This window comes from Catharus ustulatus, chromosome 20, assembly GCF_009819885.2.
Source record: "Catharus ustulatus isolate bCatUst1 chromosome 20, bCatUst1.pri.v2, whole genome shotgun sequence".
NCBI lineage: Eukaryota > Metazoa > Chordata > Aves > Passeriformes > Turdidae > Catharus > Catharus ustulatus.
In genome coordinates, this window is record NC_046240.1 from 3,003,204 (window position 1) to 3,019,923 (window position 16,720).

At 38.9% G+C, this 16,720-nt stretch overlaps 1 protein-coding gene across 4 annotated transcripts in view; it reads left to right on the plus strand.

Moving 5' to 3' along the window:
- The first annotated feature begins 219 nt into the window (after window positions 1-219).
- B3GNTL1 (UDP-GlcNAc:betaGal beta-1,3-N-acetylglucosaminyltransferase like 1) overlaps window positions 220-16,720 on the plus strand; it is a 108,980-nt gene continuing 92,479 nt past the window's right edge. For all 4 annotated transcript variants that reach the window (XR_004419778.1, XM_033076435.1, XM_033076437.1 and 1 more), the window contains exons 1-4: window positions 220-300; window positions 3,749-3,865; window positions 3,980-4,079; window positions 9,072-9,136. Coding sequence is in view for 3 of the 4 variants with exons in the window: in XM_033076435.1 (XP_032932326.1) it covers window positions 250-300; window positions 3,749-3,865; window positions 3,980-4,079; window positions 9,072-9,136 (333 nt within the window). In the remaining variant the exon portion in view is untranslated. The remainder of the gene's footprint in view (window positions 301-3,748; window positions 3,866-3,979; window positions 4,080-9,071; window positions 9,137-16,720) is intronic.

A 16,720-nucleotide genomic window follows, 5' to 3' on the forward strand; every position in this document is an offset into this window, starting at 1 on the left:
TGGGGCTGGGAATCACTTCACGGGCCGAGGATGGGGAGGGGGCCGGGGATCCTCTCATGGGCCGGGGCCGAGGATGGGGCTGGCGTTCCCTCACGGGCCGGGGCCGGGGCCGGAGCCGGAGCCGGAGCCGGAGCCGGGGCCGGGGCCGGAGCCGGAGCCCGAGCTGGAGCTCGGCTGCCGCCTCTTCCGGCCGCTCCTGCCTCCGTCTCTGTGGTTGTTCCTCCCGCTCCTCCCTGAGGGGCGGCGGCGATGGCGGAGCGGGGCCGAGCCCGCGGGAGCCCCGAGGGCCCCGTGCAGGTGGTACGTGACAGCGGGGCCGGGCCGGGCTGGCCGGGCCGGGTGTGCCCGCTGCGGACGCGGCAGCTCGGGCGGGGCCGGGGCTGGCCCGGGAGGGCTCTCCCGGAGGGCTCGGAGCCCGCGGCTCCTGCGGTAGCCTCGGCGCGCTCGGGTACACGGGGCTGGCAGTGAAAGTCGTAAAATCTTCCTACAGCACTTCCTGCTTTTGCTACTTCCTGTACCTATACATATATGTATATACATATGTATATACTGTGTATATATCTATGTGTATATATATATATACATACTGTGTATATATATAGTGTGCACATATATACACACACACATATATAGTGTGTCTACATGTTATATATATAAATGTTTTATATATGCACTCTTACGTATAAATTAAACACACAGATAAATAAAGTTAAATATATAACATCTCTATCTGTGCCTATATAGTTATATAAATAGAGGTATAAAAATACAGGAATATATGTAATACTTGTCTAGAATGTGTGAAGTTCCGGGGAAACCAGGCAGTGTCACGATGCTCAAATCCAGGTTTGATTCATAGCTCTGTTTTAAGAGTCATATTTGGCTCATAGGCCATGAAACTCCTCTCTGTTGGATGCTGCTGTAAATCAGCCTCGGCTAATGAAATGGTAATTCTGACTCATATCGCTCACATTGTCACTCACACAATTTGTAATGCCAAAAGCGCATTAGTTGTTTGCAATTTATGTCCCTAGTACTCAAAATTACTTTGAGAGAGCTTTATGCTCTCTGTAATTCACTGGTGTGGTAGCAGTCTACAAACACTGGGAGGGCTGCTGCAGGGAGAGCTGCAATAATCTGTGCTGGGATTGGGACGTAGGAGTTGGCACAAAATAGCAAAAGGACACTGGGAAAACCATTCTAGGTCTCCTTGTGCCTTAGCAAGGTTGGTGTTTGACCCTGGAGAATGGGTTTGTCAGCAGTGCCAGAGCTGGAGTTGTTCCTGTTTTGGGACACAAGAAGCAGACACAGTCTCTGGAAGTTACAACCAGCTGGCATTTTTGCTATGAGACTGCAGCTGTAAGTGAAATAGTGCTCTGGTCCCTGGTTTTCCCCTCTTTAAGTGGTCTAAGGAGATTGAATTATCCTGATACAATCACACGACATTAAAAGCCAATTTATGGCTGCCCAATTGCAGGTCTTACGCCAGGATACAAATCTAGTAATGAATGAGGGAGAAATGAAAGTCTAGATTTTTGATTTATCCTCAAACTAAAATTCTACAAAAAGAAAACCACAAAAAGAAAACCAGTGAGCTGAGCAAGAATGGTGGAACCTAAGAAAACTCTAGTATACAACATCAGCAATACTCTGAGGTGTTAATCCTATTGCTGAGTACAGTTATTTGTGTGGATTTGTTAATTTTTCAGGTTTTACACAGAAATATCATCAACAGTTCAGCTCTGGACCTTTGTTTGGCAGGTGTCCAGTTCTGTATGGTGGTCATGGTTCTGTGGAAATAGAATTTGCTCACAGTGATGTGTTTAGGAGCATGTTCATACATTATGAGCAGTTCAGTTCAGAGCACCCCAGTGCCAGCAAGTATTTATGGGTTGTTTTGTATGTGCTGCCCTTAAAGTACTTTTTTCTGCTTTCATTTCAAACTAAGCAGGGAGGTCAAACATCATTTTGCTATTTTGCACTGCTCTCCTGACTTAAAACAGGAGTACACCACGGAAAAAAAGCAAAGAAGTTCCAGTTTTCAAACCAATGGCAAGCTAGTTGGAGATGGCTTAGTCAAATTTTTACTGAGTGAATCAGAAAAAAAATTGAAAAATAACTGATTTTTCTGAATGTGCAAAACTGCACAAGTTTATATGGTCATTAGAAGAATTGTGGAACCCTTTTTTCCTGAATGAATATGTTAGATTGGTTGGAATTAATATGTAGGGTCATATTTTAATTGCCATGTCCAAATAAAGAATATTAAAATCTTGAGTAAATTGAATATAGTACTTCAGAATCTCAAATTTTTGCTTTTTTTTTAGTCTCAAACTACTAATCTGAGACAGTTCTGGAATAATCCTTTTTGTCTGTATGTTGTAATTATTGGGAAATCAGTTTCACTTTTGTTTTTGTTATTTCTCCCTATTTTATCTCTCTAAAACACAAGTCAAAGGCCTACTTTGCTTAAAATTTTAGAGAGCTTCTGTCCTACTTCTTTTAAGACCTGTTTCATCATCCTGCCATAAATCAGGAGGTTCATTCATTTTAGATGTTTACTATTTTATTTGGCTGTGAAATGTTATTAATCATTGTACCCTCCACAGGGCTGGGTCCTACCTGTGTGTACATCCTTCAGTGTCCAAAAATCTGCCTCCTGATGTGTGCACCTGGGTGTATTTGCACGATCTTCTTGTGTTCACATGGCACAGAATTCCATTTCAGCATCTCTGTGTTTTGTTTCTTAGGATTCTCTCCTGCTCACAATAGGAACAAATCCTCTCTTTCTTCCAACCATTTGTTTGTGGTTACCCCACATAATGAGGAGTTTCTAGGGACTTCTTGAAATGTCCCATGAGACTTTTAATGAGTTACTTAGGCCCTTAAGTTCCCCATCTATAAGTAATTTGAACAGGTTCCCCATCTAGAAGTATTTTAACAGACTTGGGCTCTCCCTTTGCAAACACAGCCAGTGTATGAGGGCTGATTTCTCAGACCTTTGCATGCTGTGAAGGAAATGTGTTCTGTTTTGAGACACTGAAAGAGTTTTGGGGATAGTTGGCTTTTTAGGGGTGATTAGAACAGTGGTAGCTGAACAGATAAAGCTCTCCTCTCTGGTTTCTAACCAGTTTTAAAATCTTTCAGGTATGTTTTCCTGCTGTGTGTGCACCTCTGAACCAAGGGGCTGTAGGAGGAAAGCTGTAGCTGGAATAGCAGAGTATGGAACTGCATGACAGATCAACTTCCAGTGTGCTTTAGAGAAGTTGTAGGTGGAATAATTTTTTAAAAATTTGTCTGCAGGCCAAGGGTCCAGCTGCATATATGAGCATCTCCAATTAGGCTTGAAGAGAAATTAATGAGTAAGATGTATTAATGGAAGACAAAAGTAAGGAGTGTCTTAAGAAATGCAGCAATACTACGAACAGGTTAGAGTGGTGTTACAGATGTTTCATTTGTGGGTTTGCTTCAGTGGTCTCTCTTGTTTCCTTGGACTTCTACCAAAAACCGTCTTGTGGAACTTAATTTAAAAAGAAGCTTGATAGAGAAGAAAGCAAATCATAGATATGTAATGAAAATAAAGGTTCTTACCTACTAATATCTACTTTATTTTTTTAAGATGCATTTTTTGGTGAAAGTTAGTTTCAGAAGGATCTGCTACTTCTCCTTTTTATTAAATATACTCTAAGTAAACAAAAATACGCTTCCTGATGTGCATGTGGATGTTTGTTGGTTTTTTTTTTTGTAGTCTATCATTATGCCTGTTCACAACAGTGAATGCTGGTTAGATGAATGCCTAAAGTCAGTTTGGGAACAAGATTTTAAAGGAACCATGGAGCTGTCAATTTTCAATGATGCCAGTAAGGTGGGTTTAAACCTTTAAAATACTGTCCAAGTCAATACTGTCTGTGACAAGAATGTTTGGTTTGCTTCACCATACAAATTAAAATAGCTACATCTAAGTCATTATTTTTTCTAGGATGGTTCAGCTGAAATAATTGAAAAATGGAAGATCAAGTTGGAAGAAGTTGGTGTTTCAGTAGTCATTGGGACCAATGATTCCTCTCAGCCTCGAGGTGGTATGTAGCTTAATAGTGATTTTGTGAGAGTTTGGTTCTTATTGCAGGCACCTTCTGATTTTTAGTTTAAAAAGTGTCTTTGTAGCCATTTGCATTGCAATGGAAAAAAGCCCCACATTATTTTCTAAAGCTCTGTTTGAAAACTCATTCCAGTTTTAATTTGGCCCTGTTGCTTTGGGCTCTGTAGAATTTGTTTATATGTTCAAGGAAAGAAGAACTTGGCTTAGCACTTGTGTGCTCTACTCTGCAAAAGCAAAAGAATTTTGTTTAATTGTAGTATACACAATGTTGTTAATGCTTACAATTTTACTCTGGCTTTCTGATATCTGATTTATCTTCAGGAGATGGGTTTTAAGAAAAAAAAAATTAAATTTCTTGCACAAAGATTTTAAAAGTGAATGCATATCTTTCAGTCCAGTAAAATACTCACTGAAGTAGAAAATAAATACCTTTTTCAAATCAAAACAGAGTTTTCAGAAGTTTTGATGTGAGCTAAGAACTCTCACTGAAGTCCCAAGTATCACTCAAAGGGCTGAACCAATCTGTTCAGTGAGCTGTCAGACAGGTGGATGATGTTTCATTTGCATGCTAATATGAATCACACCCACTGCAGGAGGTTACAGACAAATCTCTCTAAACAGATCTTTTTCTACTTCTTTTGGTTGGTTTATGTCTAGGGGGTTTTAGCACAAAATCTTCCTAAAATGTACAATAGCAATAAAAGTCAGTTGTTTTTTGGAGAAGCTGTTGTTGAGTGACAGTGAAGTTGGAAGATCACGTCTGTGTTCTGAGGAAGAACAGCAGGACCAAGGGAGAACAGTGTGCTCCACTTTGTACTGGAGCTGTGTAACCAATGTTTCTGTCCTTCTGGACTTTGTTTTAATGAGTGATCAGGTAGGAATTGTTAAAACGTTGGTTCCAAGTTTGTGTCTTTGAAGTTATTTCTTAAAAGTCACACTTTGGAAACACTGGAACACAAAATGTGAACAGCTTCTGTTTTTTCACTACACATCCTGTTTGAAGTGGAAAGAAACTCAGGCTTATCACAATCCCCTCAAAATGATCTTCTTATGCAAAAGTCCAGTTCTGTTTCACAAAGTTTGATTTTCATCCCCTGTTGAAACATGCAAATAAATTGGGAGTTTGTGCACTGAATTCATCTGCAACCTGGTAGAGGGCCCCTGGTTTATTTGCTGTCATTTCTCCTGACTCTAGGCTTTATATCTGTTTTTAAATAGTTGTCAGACCTAGCAATACTGAAGTAACACAGCATAACCCTTACTATAAATATTTTTAGTATTTTAGTACCTCTAGCATGAACTGGTGTTGTTTTGACAGTGCAGCTTGCAATATTAGAACTATTGGGCTGGTAATGATGAAAGGCAGACAAAATTTTTAGAGAGAAATTTTCTCTTTTGGGCAACTGATACAGCTGGAGTTAAGCAATGTCAAGAATTACTCATAATCCTGTAACCTTGTCTTCTTTTCTCACCTCTCCACAATTGGGTGATCAGTCTTCTTTCAAAACTGACTTCTTTTAGTAGTTGATGATCAAGAAACTGAGTTACAATTTCTAAAGTCAGAGAATGATCCCAGAGGTTGTTAATTCTGATTCTTAAGATAGTTAGTAATGTTTTTGCTAATACCATCGTGTTGTGTAACATATTTTCCATTTTTATAAACATTTGCTATGTCTAAAGTCTTGTTCCTACTAGAGTGTTGTATCAATTGTGTATAAACTAGGTTTTAGTTTGCCAGAACACACAAGCAGGATATTTTTGGGAGGGTTTTTTGTTTTGTTTTGGTTTTTTTTTTGTTTTGGTTTTTTGGGTGTTTTTTTTTGTTTGTTTGTTTTTTTAGGATCCTGGTGTCTGTTCACCTTTGCACTTCAGGAAACTGAACGTAAAACCGAGTTCCAGTTGTGAATTCCATTGTGCCATTAGGGATATGTCAGATTATTTTTTGGTTTAGCAAGCATTTGTCAGTGTTGGGATAGCTGGAGACTAAACAGATCTTTAATAAATTGAGGGTGGGAGGGGCAGCTGTGCACTATTTAAATAACAGTGCTAAAAAACAACCCTGGCTTATCCATGTGGAAGACACTCTCAGGTCACCATCAAAACAAGGACATCTTTACTTCATGGTTGTTAGATTTCAGAAGCAGGTTACTTGAAATCCATGGTATTTGTTTGCTTTTGGTGATTTACTTTCATTTTGTTAAGGACTAGGTACAACTGCAAGGAGTCTTGCCTTTAAAAGAAGATGCTTTGGTACAGAAACAATGTACTAGTCAGGCTTCACATCTTCAACTATTTACACAAGATTAGGATTTATTTCTGATTCTTTTCCAACATGTAAAAGAAAGGGGGAGAACCTAGGCAAAAAGAAAGGGTCACTTGCCTAAAAAAAGGAAACCTTTTTCTTTCCAAGAGTGAGGAATGTTAATATCTCACTGAGGCTTAAGTTTTTACGGCTGTAACCATGGTAACAGGCTCTTTTCACCAAGTAAGCAGGCCTTACAAAACTCAGAGACCTGGCACAAACATTTCATTTTGTTCAGTAGAGTAATATTAAAGACATTTTTTTGCTCATGCCAAACACAGAATTTGTTGTGGTGAAAGAATTTTTAATACCTAGTTTCTTCTATGGAGAGTTATATTTATCTTCTTAATAATCTAAAAAATATGTGTATTTTCTTCTCTCTCCTCTAAAAGATATCTGGCATATGAAAAACTTCAGGATGTTTCTGTCTTAAACATAGCAAGAAATATTTCCCAACTCTTTCTCATAACAAATTCTAGATATTTAGTGATTTTATTTAAAGTAGTTTCTTTGACAATGAGGTCTCAAATACTTCAGAAAGTTCATAGAGTAATATAATTTCCATCTTGTAGTTGCCTTGAAGACTCCTTCGCTCTCTTCTTAGATTTTTGATTCCTTGTAGTTCATTAATATCCACTGAAGGTAGTTGAAATATGTGGGTACATTAATAACAGCACAGAGATGTAAGTCCAGTAAGCTGCTATGGCTTCTGATAGTACTGGTGTGTTTGATGTTGGGCAAATTTAATTCTGTCCTCGTTTTTGTGCTTTCTTTTACCTCTTGCTTTCCTAGGGACCTCCACAGATCTGGGGGTTTGCTGCTTTGGCATGTCCAGACCTGCTGACTTGCATCAGTTGTTTCCCACTAAAGCTGCTCATGCCAGGATCCAGCTCTGCTGCTGTGGCAGCTCCTGTCTTTGCCAGCTGCTTTTTTACTGCCAGTAGGAGAGAGACTGAGAGTTACTGTATAGATGAGATTACATATTCATAGGTCTGTAAAAGGTTGTGTGTAAACATCCTGTAAAATAATCAATCCAAAAACCCCACAGTGAAGAGAAGTTCAGGTGAGGATTAAAGTACATGAGAAAAAATAACACAGTTATAAGGAAGAGCGTTTATTAGTTGTGTTCTGGTGGAAGTTGACATAATGTTCCTTGGAGGCAGTAAGAAATGCAGTCATAAGTCTTTTTCTGTACTTGGATAGCTCAGCAAAATAACCAAGGAGCACGTGCATCACAGCTAAGGGAACCTTTGAGCCCAGTTAATTCTGTTTCCTGAGCAAACTTAAACTTGTAACACATAAAAAGGAAAGAGAATTACAGAACTTTGATTTTTTCCAAATGCAAAATCAGAAACTTTATGGATAATGTTATTTTAAATTATTCCACTCCACTTCAAGGTGAGATTTTTTGGTTTACATTTCCAGTTTTCTCCCTAAAGAGTAAAATCCCTGCAGTATTGTATGTCTTCACTGTGTTTGTTTTGCAGGTCAGGGTGATCTTGCTGGATTGCCTGACTTGGTTCCATAAATACTCCAAACAAAGCTTAAGTGTTACATATGTGACCAAGTGGAATCCATACAGCATTTTTCAGACTAACACTGGATATAGTGTGGGCTTTTCTCAGAATGCTGCCCAGGGCAGGAACTCAGAGATCAGAATGTTCTTAGGTACACCTTGTCTACCTGCAAAAATGATCCCAGGTAAACATTCCCTCCTTGTGGGTGCATTTCAGTGGTTGCTGCAGCCCCATCCTTACCTTCAACTGTGGGTTCCTGCTCCTTCCAATTTTTCATTTGTTTGATCCTCCAGAACAGTCATCTGCTTCAGAAATTAACCTGACAAAAAAATTATTTTTTGGTTCAGCTTCCTGAAATGAATGGCTTGGTAAAAAGATTTACCAAGTGTCAGGAGATGAGAAACTAAGAGTCCCTGGGTGCCAATGGTGGAATTTGTCTGAAGTGACATTTCAGAGTGGTCTCCATTGCTGATACAACATGTTATGGTATAAAGAAGCCACCTTTGTGCTCTGTGTATGTATCTAATCAATAAGCCTGCTTTGGCTCACCTCTGCATCACATGTGCCTTTACATAAATGGCATGTGAAGTTTTTGTATTTGCAAAATTTATACTTCACAAGCACCAAGGAACAGGACTTTTTGAGTCTTTCTGAGAACCCTGATGGGAAGAACAGCAGTTTCTGGTCTTTCTCTGCCTCTTTTATGATTTGCTGGTATTGTTTTTTTGGACTTAAAAGCTGAATGCATGTACAGCCAAGGGTTTTCAGCATCTGCTTTTTGCAAGGGGTTGGACTAGATCACCTTTAAAGGTCCCTTCCAGCCCAAGGCATTCTGTGGTTCTTCAAGCTGAAGTTCTGGATATAAAACCTTCCCCCTTCAAGATACACATTACACATTATGTCTTGGGGAGGGCTGGCAAAAGCAGTCTTACACTACTTGATTGTAGAATTGTGGTACTCACTCACAAAAGGTAACTGACATAGGCATCCTAATAAATATTCACTAATAACCTTGCTTTAAATATGGAAAAAGTTGGTACTTTATGTGACACTGATTTTTGTGTTTTCTTGCATTTGTTCCTCACTTCATTAAGATTTTGAAAGATGCAACAATAAAATCTCCTCCATATTTTTATCTTTGCTTTCTCAACAGTTGGATTTGCTAAAAATCAAGCAGTGATTCAGAGCTCAGGAACCTATCTCTGCTTTCTGGATTCAGTAAGTTAATGCTTTTTGTCTAACTTGGTTTTGCCAATATAATCTTTGCTTTTTAATGGAGTTGTTGATTTGCTGAATGACAAGCTGCTTCAAGGTGTTTGGTTGTTAAATGTGCTGGTTACTATTTATGGCTGTAAAGTTGTATTCCAACCTGTAGAAAGCCTTACATCATTCTTTGATTATATCAGATTTCACAAGCTGTTGTGAACAGGGCTGGGCAAGGTTGGTATTCAGGTGTTTGGAGGATTTTTCTTTCCCACATTCTTCAGAAAATTGTATTGATGAGAAACTAAGAGCTAATCTACTGGCTTTTTAATGTAAAATAGGAGAGGTCTCACCTTCCAACTTGAATTTTTTTCCCTGTCCTTTGTTGGATATCTTCTGTGAAGCCATTCAGCTCACTAACCCCCAGATAAGAATCTCACTTGGTGCAGCTGAATATGCAGGAATGGTTTCACAAAGGTGCCCAGCTGAGCAGAGGAGTGGGGCCATGTGCTGGGAGCAGGCAAGAGGAGCAGGACCTTCAAGGCTCACTGATCTGCTGTAATTTCACCTGAAGATTGATTTTTTTCCCTCTGAATTGGAACTGAACTATGGGTTAGACTAGTACAGGATGAGCTGGCTGCTGACAGAGTAGGTTTTCAGATATAATTCAGCTGAACATTATGATTGTGCTTGTTAAAAAGTGGTGTGAGAGCAGGCATGTGAACGCTACAGCCATTTCAGGTTTTAGTTAGGGAAATCCTTCAGTTAGCAAACTCCACGTGTGTTGTCAACCAGATGGAAGAATTTTTTTGTTGTTCATGTGTTAAAATGTCGGTTTTGTGATATATTGTTAGTGAGGCTGTCTACAAATCTAAAATTTAAAAAAAAAAAAGGCAACTTGTGATTTCCAAAGTTTTGGGGTGTTCCAGGTGTGGACAGATACCACATCGCACAGGGCATTCTGGGGAGTCTGTAGGATGAGGAATGTGTGTACTTGGGCTGGCTGAAGTTACCTGAGTCCATGAATGAGAAATTTATCTGCTCTAGTTCCATGGAGCTTCGTATCTTGTGTCTCAAATTTGTATAGCATGTTCTAAAGTAAATTATAGGTTAGTCTTTCTTTTCCATGCAGACAGATCTACTTGTTTGAAAATCACTAGCAGTAAGCTAGAAAATTAAATTCTCTAAATGAAGTTAATTCATACTTTTATTGTGATTTTTCAGAATTCTCCATTTGTTATTTACCATGTACTGTAATCTTCCTGCTGCTTTGTTGTTTCTGTTGGCTGACTATTGCAGGAAAAAAAACATCAGGGAAGCAAATTACAATTACTAAGGAATATAACTGGTAATGATACTGTATTTCTGCAATATTATCACTAGCAGAAGTTAATATTTAATATTATCAAGGATTACTTTAAGTCAGTTGAGGATTTTATGTTTTACAGTGTGGATAAGCTTAGGAGAAGTTACCAAGATTTTCTGTTCTGTTTGTTTCTATTGCTTCTTCAAAACAGAGGCATTCTGGACTACCAGAAGCCTAATCTTGCTACAAAAGAAATATTAAATGCCTGGCATTACTTAAATGTATTTTCTACTGTCTCTCCTTGTGACTACCATTTTTTGCTGAAAACAGATCAGAGCAAATAAAATGGATGTGGAAACTCCTATAAGCTGGTCAGTGTTTTGGCTGTGGTTAGTAAATGTTGTGTGATAATAGCTGGGACACAGATGTTGCCAGCTGTTTAACAACTCTGCTTCCCCACACCACCTACCTTCTTCATTTCAGTCACCAGTCCAGTATCCAGCTCTCTAGGAAGGAATGTTGATATCAGCTTTTTGGAATGTGCTGCAGTAATGCCAAGGAATTGACCTGCAGAAGTGCAGCCCCAATTTCAGGTTTGCTACAGGTTGATGTGGAGAGGAATGGGGCTGGGGCTGCAGTTTGTACACATTACAGAGAGGTGGAGAAATACATCCGTGGCTTTTTGTGCATTCCTTTGTTTTCTCTGTGAAGTGAAATGAGTGGATGAGCACATTTGGGAGCATCTTTTTAAGTGCTGCCTCCAGCAAGACTGTTTTTGCTTGCCATTCCAGCTGGAGTCAAGCTGCTTGTGTTATGTCTCTCAACACACATTTCTGAGGACAACAAACTGGGAAGAAATGAGAAAAAAAAAGGTTACAGATCTCAGAACTGTCAGAATTTGATCAGCCTTTTCTAGTATGAAGTGGCAGCTGTTTGACTAACAGCTATTGTGGAGTTTTTTTACTGTGGCTGTTGTTACAGATTTTACCTCCAAGCTACTGAGGCATTTTTTCCCCTCTGGGAAAATAAGTAGAAAAATTGAAGCTACTTAACAATATTTTTCATATTTAACATATATAGAATGGGAAAATGAGAGCTAATTTTGCAAATATATTTTACTGTTAGCTTTTCTTCTTCAAATTGTCTGCAGTTATGACTTTATCTGCCAGTTTCATTGTACTGGAGCTGTAGTTTGTCACTGCTCTGGGGTGGTGCCATCTTTGTTAGAAGCACTTACCCACTTGCAGCACAGCAGAACTCTTACACTAACTGCTCTTTCCATTAACATGCACATAAACATGCCTCTACTTGTCTGAAACTGTATTTCTTTAAGAAGGATCATGCTTTCCTTTAATCCTAATAATCTGTGTAGTTTCCAATTATTTCAGGTTTATTCAGTGTGTTGTTGGAGAGTTCCTGACTGTTAAAGAAGAAACATAAAAATGTGTCCTTTTCTGACCTACAGTGTTTCAAACCCAGTCATAATCACTTGAGAACTTAATGTGCTTGTTTTAATCTTTTGAAAAGTTCTCTTGGCAATGTATCACAATTTCAGAGATTCTCAGGCAATTCAAAGTTATGACTTTAAACCATGTTGCCACAGCATCACTGCTTGCTAATAGTCAAAAATGCCACAAGGACACAGATAAGTTTTATTCACCAAAAATGAGGGTGAGCCACACCAGATTTGTCATTCCTGTGATGGAATTGGCAGCTGCTGACTGTGCCTTTTGGTTTGGGAGATGTGTTTGTGTGATTTAAGTTGGGAATGGTAATACTTAATTGCTGTGTGCATAATTGTTTAATTGCAAATCGCATTTGTTCCTTGAGGTTCAAGTTGAAGCCCACCTCATTGAGGGGGTTTTGCTAAAGGCCTTGGAGGAAGGTGGTTGGACCTTCTGTAGTGGTGGTGGATGTGTCAGGCACATTCAGATATAAACTGCTTGTTTTTCCAGCCTCTGTAACTTCCTGGGTTTGCAAGCATGGATTTCCTCTTAGTTGCCACCACACATTAGAGGCACTAATAAGCTTCTGAAATATTCCTCCTTTCTTTCAAATTAGTTTGTATTTCTTAGGAAATTAAGATCAGAGTTCATGTGTTTCCTTTCTGTTGTTTAACATAAGTTCCTTGGGAACTTATCCTCTGAGTTAAAAACTGAAATAAGCTGTTACCCAAACAGCAGGTGAGTGGATGTAGTGGTGAACTCCATTACCAGAAGAGCTGTCCATGTTTCCTAATCACTAATGAGCCCCAAAAAGTCAAAATACAAGTGCTTGTGGGCATCATTCCTATCATTGTTTTGTAAAGATGTGCTTGTATTAGAACCAGATTAAATCCTCTGTCTGGTATGAAATGTTGAATGAAGAAGCCAACCTTCAGAATGTGGTTGCCATAACCTCTCCCTGCATGTGTCTCCATCTATTCAGTAGTTAAAGAGGGCATTTGGAATTGCTGGGGAAGCTTTTACTCTTGTCTGGGTTTACTGGCTTTGCTACTGAACACCTTGTGAGTTACCTGCTTCACTTGACCGCAAAGACATTTTTTCAGTGATCTAAGTGTGAGAAAAAATCAAAGGTGATCTCCAGTGAGCACAGAAAAGCAATATTTGAGAAGTCATCCCTCTGCATTTATTGAATGAATGCACTGAAATGGGAGCTGCTTATACAGCAAAAGTTTCTTGTCCAACTAAGAGTGATGCTTAATTGAAAGAGTCCATAAAAGGATTGTCAGGCTCATAAGAGCACCACAGATCTTTTCATGTAGACTTGTTTGTTGCTATGCTTGAAAAACAGAAAGGTGCTCAATGCAGTCAGCTTCTTACATTTGAAGTGTTTTCTTTGTTGTCCCCTTTTTTCTCAGTTTAATTTGGGAGTAGAAACAGAAAAGTAGCATTTTTTCTTATGATCTTGCAAGTACTGACAGATCATTAGTCTCAGGTGATTTGTGGGTGCCATTTGAGTGCCTGGTTCTAATGAATTTGATAGTGTGGGGCTGTTCAGAAAGCAGCCCCTGGAGAATGGCCTGGGATCAGGGTATTTGCTTCAGTAGAGCTGCTGACAGGCCAATTTTTGGAGGTCTCAGGCATTTCACTTCCCTGGTTCAAGGAGTTGAACTGAACAATAGCAAAGAAAGATTTTCCCTCTAGTCTGAGCAGGTGCAGGATAAATGAATGGACCATTTGATGAATTGAAAGATTTTGGAGATGCCATATTGTTGCTCAGTGAGTGAAACATTCCTCCCGCTGGTGCTGCTGGTTGTATTTTGTATTTAATAGCTGTAATGGAAAGAAGGTGCTGTTGTTATGGGAGTGGAGTGTATCAGCTCTCAACCCTGTTTTTCATTTTAAGCAGCAAAATATGAAGGACTTTGGAAAAGCACAAGACACTGAGTCTGTAATGTGAGCTTAAGCAAGCACCTCAATACTGAGCTGTAATTAGGGTTTTGTTTTCTGTGAACTTGCCCTTGGCTGCAAAAAGTAGATGTGTCTTGTGCTTTGTGTTGTATATTTTGTTTTACTTTCTGAAGTGCAGAAGCACCAATTTTTAAGGGAAAATGATGAAGTTACCACTGTAGAGCCAAATGTGGCTGAAGAGGCCAGCTTTTGTATTCCTGGTATATGATTAGGGAAGGCATGCATTTATTTAGCATTTATTTTAAATTTCTTTTCTTTTGTCCATTCTTTCCATGGGGGAAATATCTCTTCATCTTGTTAGCTGTTTATCTGCTATCTATGGGGACAACCACTAGAGACTTCCATGTGAACAGAGAAAACTGGGTTTCATTGTAAACTTCTCTTTTGTTAAAATTATTTTTCAATGTAAGTCACTGCTACTATTGTTATCTTCCCTACTCTCACCTAGGAAACAGAAACAAACTGAATATACTTCCCTTTTTTGTATAGGCCCTTTTTTTTGTCTGAAATGACTAAAAAATAATTTGGAAAGTGTTTGCCTGATTACTGAGCTTTTGTTCTCAGTTTTAAACCAAAAAAAAACCCCCAAAAAACCAAATCCAAACTCTGCCTGTAGAAACTGAAGTCTGGCAACACATTTGCTGAATTCAATATCATAATTGCAACAGCTTTGATAGAAAATTTGTGATTGCATCATGTACAGTTGGATAAAATATTTTACCACCTTAGTTGTTAAATGCTATAGTTGCTAAAATTCTGTAATGTTTTTTAAGATGCTCTTAATTTGTGGTACAATCATTTTGGTTTTACTCATTATAATTTATTTTGGTTTTTAAATACCAGCCTTAAATCCATCTGAGTTCCCTAAGATGATTTCTCTATAAATACATTGTTTTCCACTCCATGGTTACCTTTCCATTCATCCATAGTGAAGAATGTGTCCAAGTTGGATTTTGCAGTTATTTTTCTGGCACCAACCTGAATCCAAACAAGCTGAGTGATGGTTGTGTCTCATTTCTCTCTGGGGTGTGTTTTATATTTTGTGTTGTTCTTCTTCATCATCCAATTGTTTTATTATAGTATTTGGGATTATATCTTAATACATATATATTAAGATATATTATATTATCTGGGGTTACAATACAGAGTGTGATAAAAGGTATCTGTTCTATCACCATCTGTTGAGGGTGGGGGCAGTGATCCTTATCTCCGTGGGAGATATTCTGCTAATGGGCCATCCATTGAAACCAGGCAGGGCATTGTTCTTTATCTTTTCACAACCCATCCTTCCTCCAGCCAGTCATTTTCTGCTCATGGCCATTGAGTCCCACTGTGGGACTGATAAAATTACTGCATCCCATTGGGAGTTGCTCCAGCCAGGGGCAAGGGCCCAACATTTCTTACCAAGATAAAAACAGAGGTTTTGGGACACTAAGGGAGCCCCTTTCTCCACTGGACTCCAGAGGAAAACCGGATTTCTCCACATCACCACTGGAGCTCCGGAGGGAAACTGCACCTTGTACAGGAGCACTGCTCCAACTGAGCCACATCTGTCACTGCAGGAGGATGCAGCCACCATGGGATGGGACTGCTGCCAACACCCTGCCTGAGGGGGTGTCAGGTTGTACTCTGACTGTGTCAGGGTTTGGGGTTTGTTTCTTTGTAGTACTGTATTTCTATTTTAATTTCCCTAGTAAAGAACTGTTATTCCTAATTCCCATATCTTTGCCTGAGAGCCCCTTGATTTCAAAATTATAATAATTTGGAGGGAGGGGGTTTACATTCACCATTTCAAACAAACTAGGACATATATATTAATATATTAATATAAATTCTTAATTTATAATATATTCTTATTTTTCCCCATCTTTCTGTCTCCTTTCATGAACTCAGAAGGTATCACAGAATGATACAGCAGTGCAGTGTGTGTATAAAGCTGCTCATAAAAACGAGACAGAATTATTAAAAGAAATAAAGGTCATCCAGTGTAAGAGTTCATAGAGTTTTCCAGCATTAGAGAACAAAGCTGTGTTAATAAAAAGAGGCATTTAGAAGTTTTTGTGGTTCTAGTGCCCCCTCTTTAGCTGGAGTTTACAGAATGCTGATGCTCTCTGATAGCCTAAGCCCCGGATCTGTAGATGTGTGAGTTTTGCCAATAGCATCAAACTGCCCCAGTGTTTTCTTAGGGGAATGGGGCCAGTCCTGTCCAATTGGGTGGCTGTGAAAACATGACATCGACCTCTCTGGTGCATGGGTTATTTTCATTTGGTTTGAATACTTTCCATGCTGATTTAACCTTTTGAAATCAAGAATATTATTTTTCATCTTTGTGAATGTAAGAGTTCTCTCTGTAGTGTGGGTTCATGAACAGTGAGATCTTTTAGCACAAAAGCATATGTTGTATCTTGTAAAAGATGAGGCTAACATTGTTCTGAGCATTGAGATTCCTGGCTTTTTGGTGTATTTTTTTTTTTTTTATTTAACAAGTAAACATCTAAGGATCCTTAGCAACTTGTAAAGGAGTGAACAAAGTTCAGTTAAAATATATCTGCTATTGCCTGTATGAGAACCAGTTTTTGATTTATAAAATTCAGCTCTGTGTTTGGCATGAAGCAATGGGTTTATGTTTCTTCTTCTGGGAAATAAGGTAAAGGTTTTATTGGAAGACTTGCTTGATACTGGAATTCTGGTACTCTATTGATAAAGTGGATTAGGTGATAAATAATATTGTTGTAGTTTTGACAGCATGAGAAATCAGAAGGGTTTTTTTGCTCTATTGGCTTTGAAAATCAGGAACAGCTGTCATGCTTATTACTAAACATATCCTAAATGCAAAATACAGAAAAATGCTTTTGACAATGTAGTCCTCCCATCTTTTAT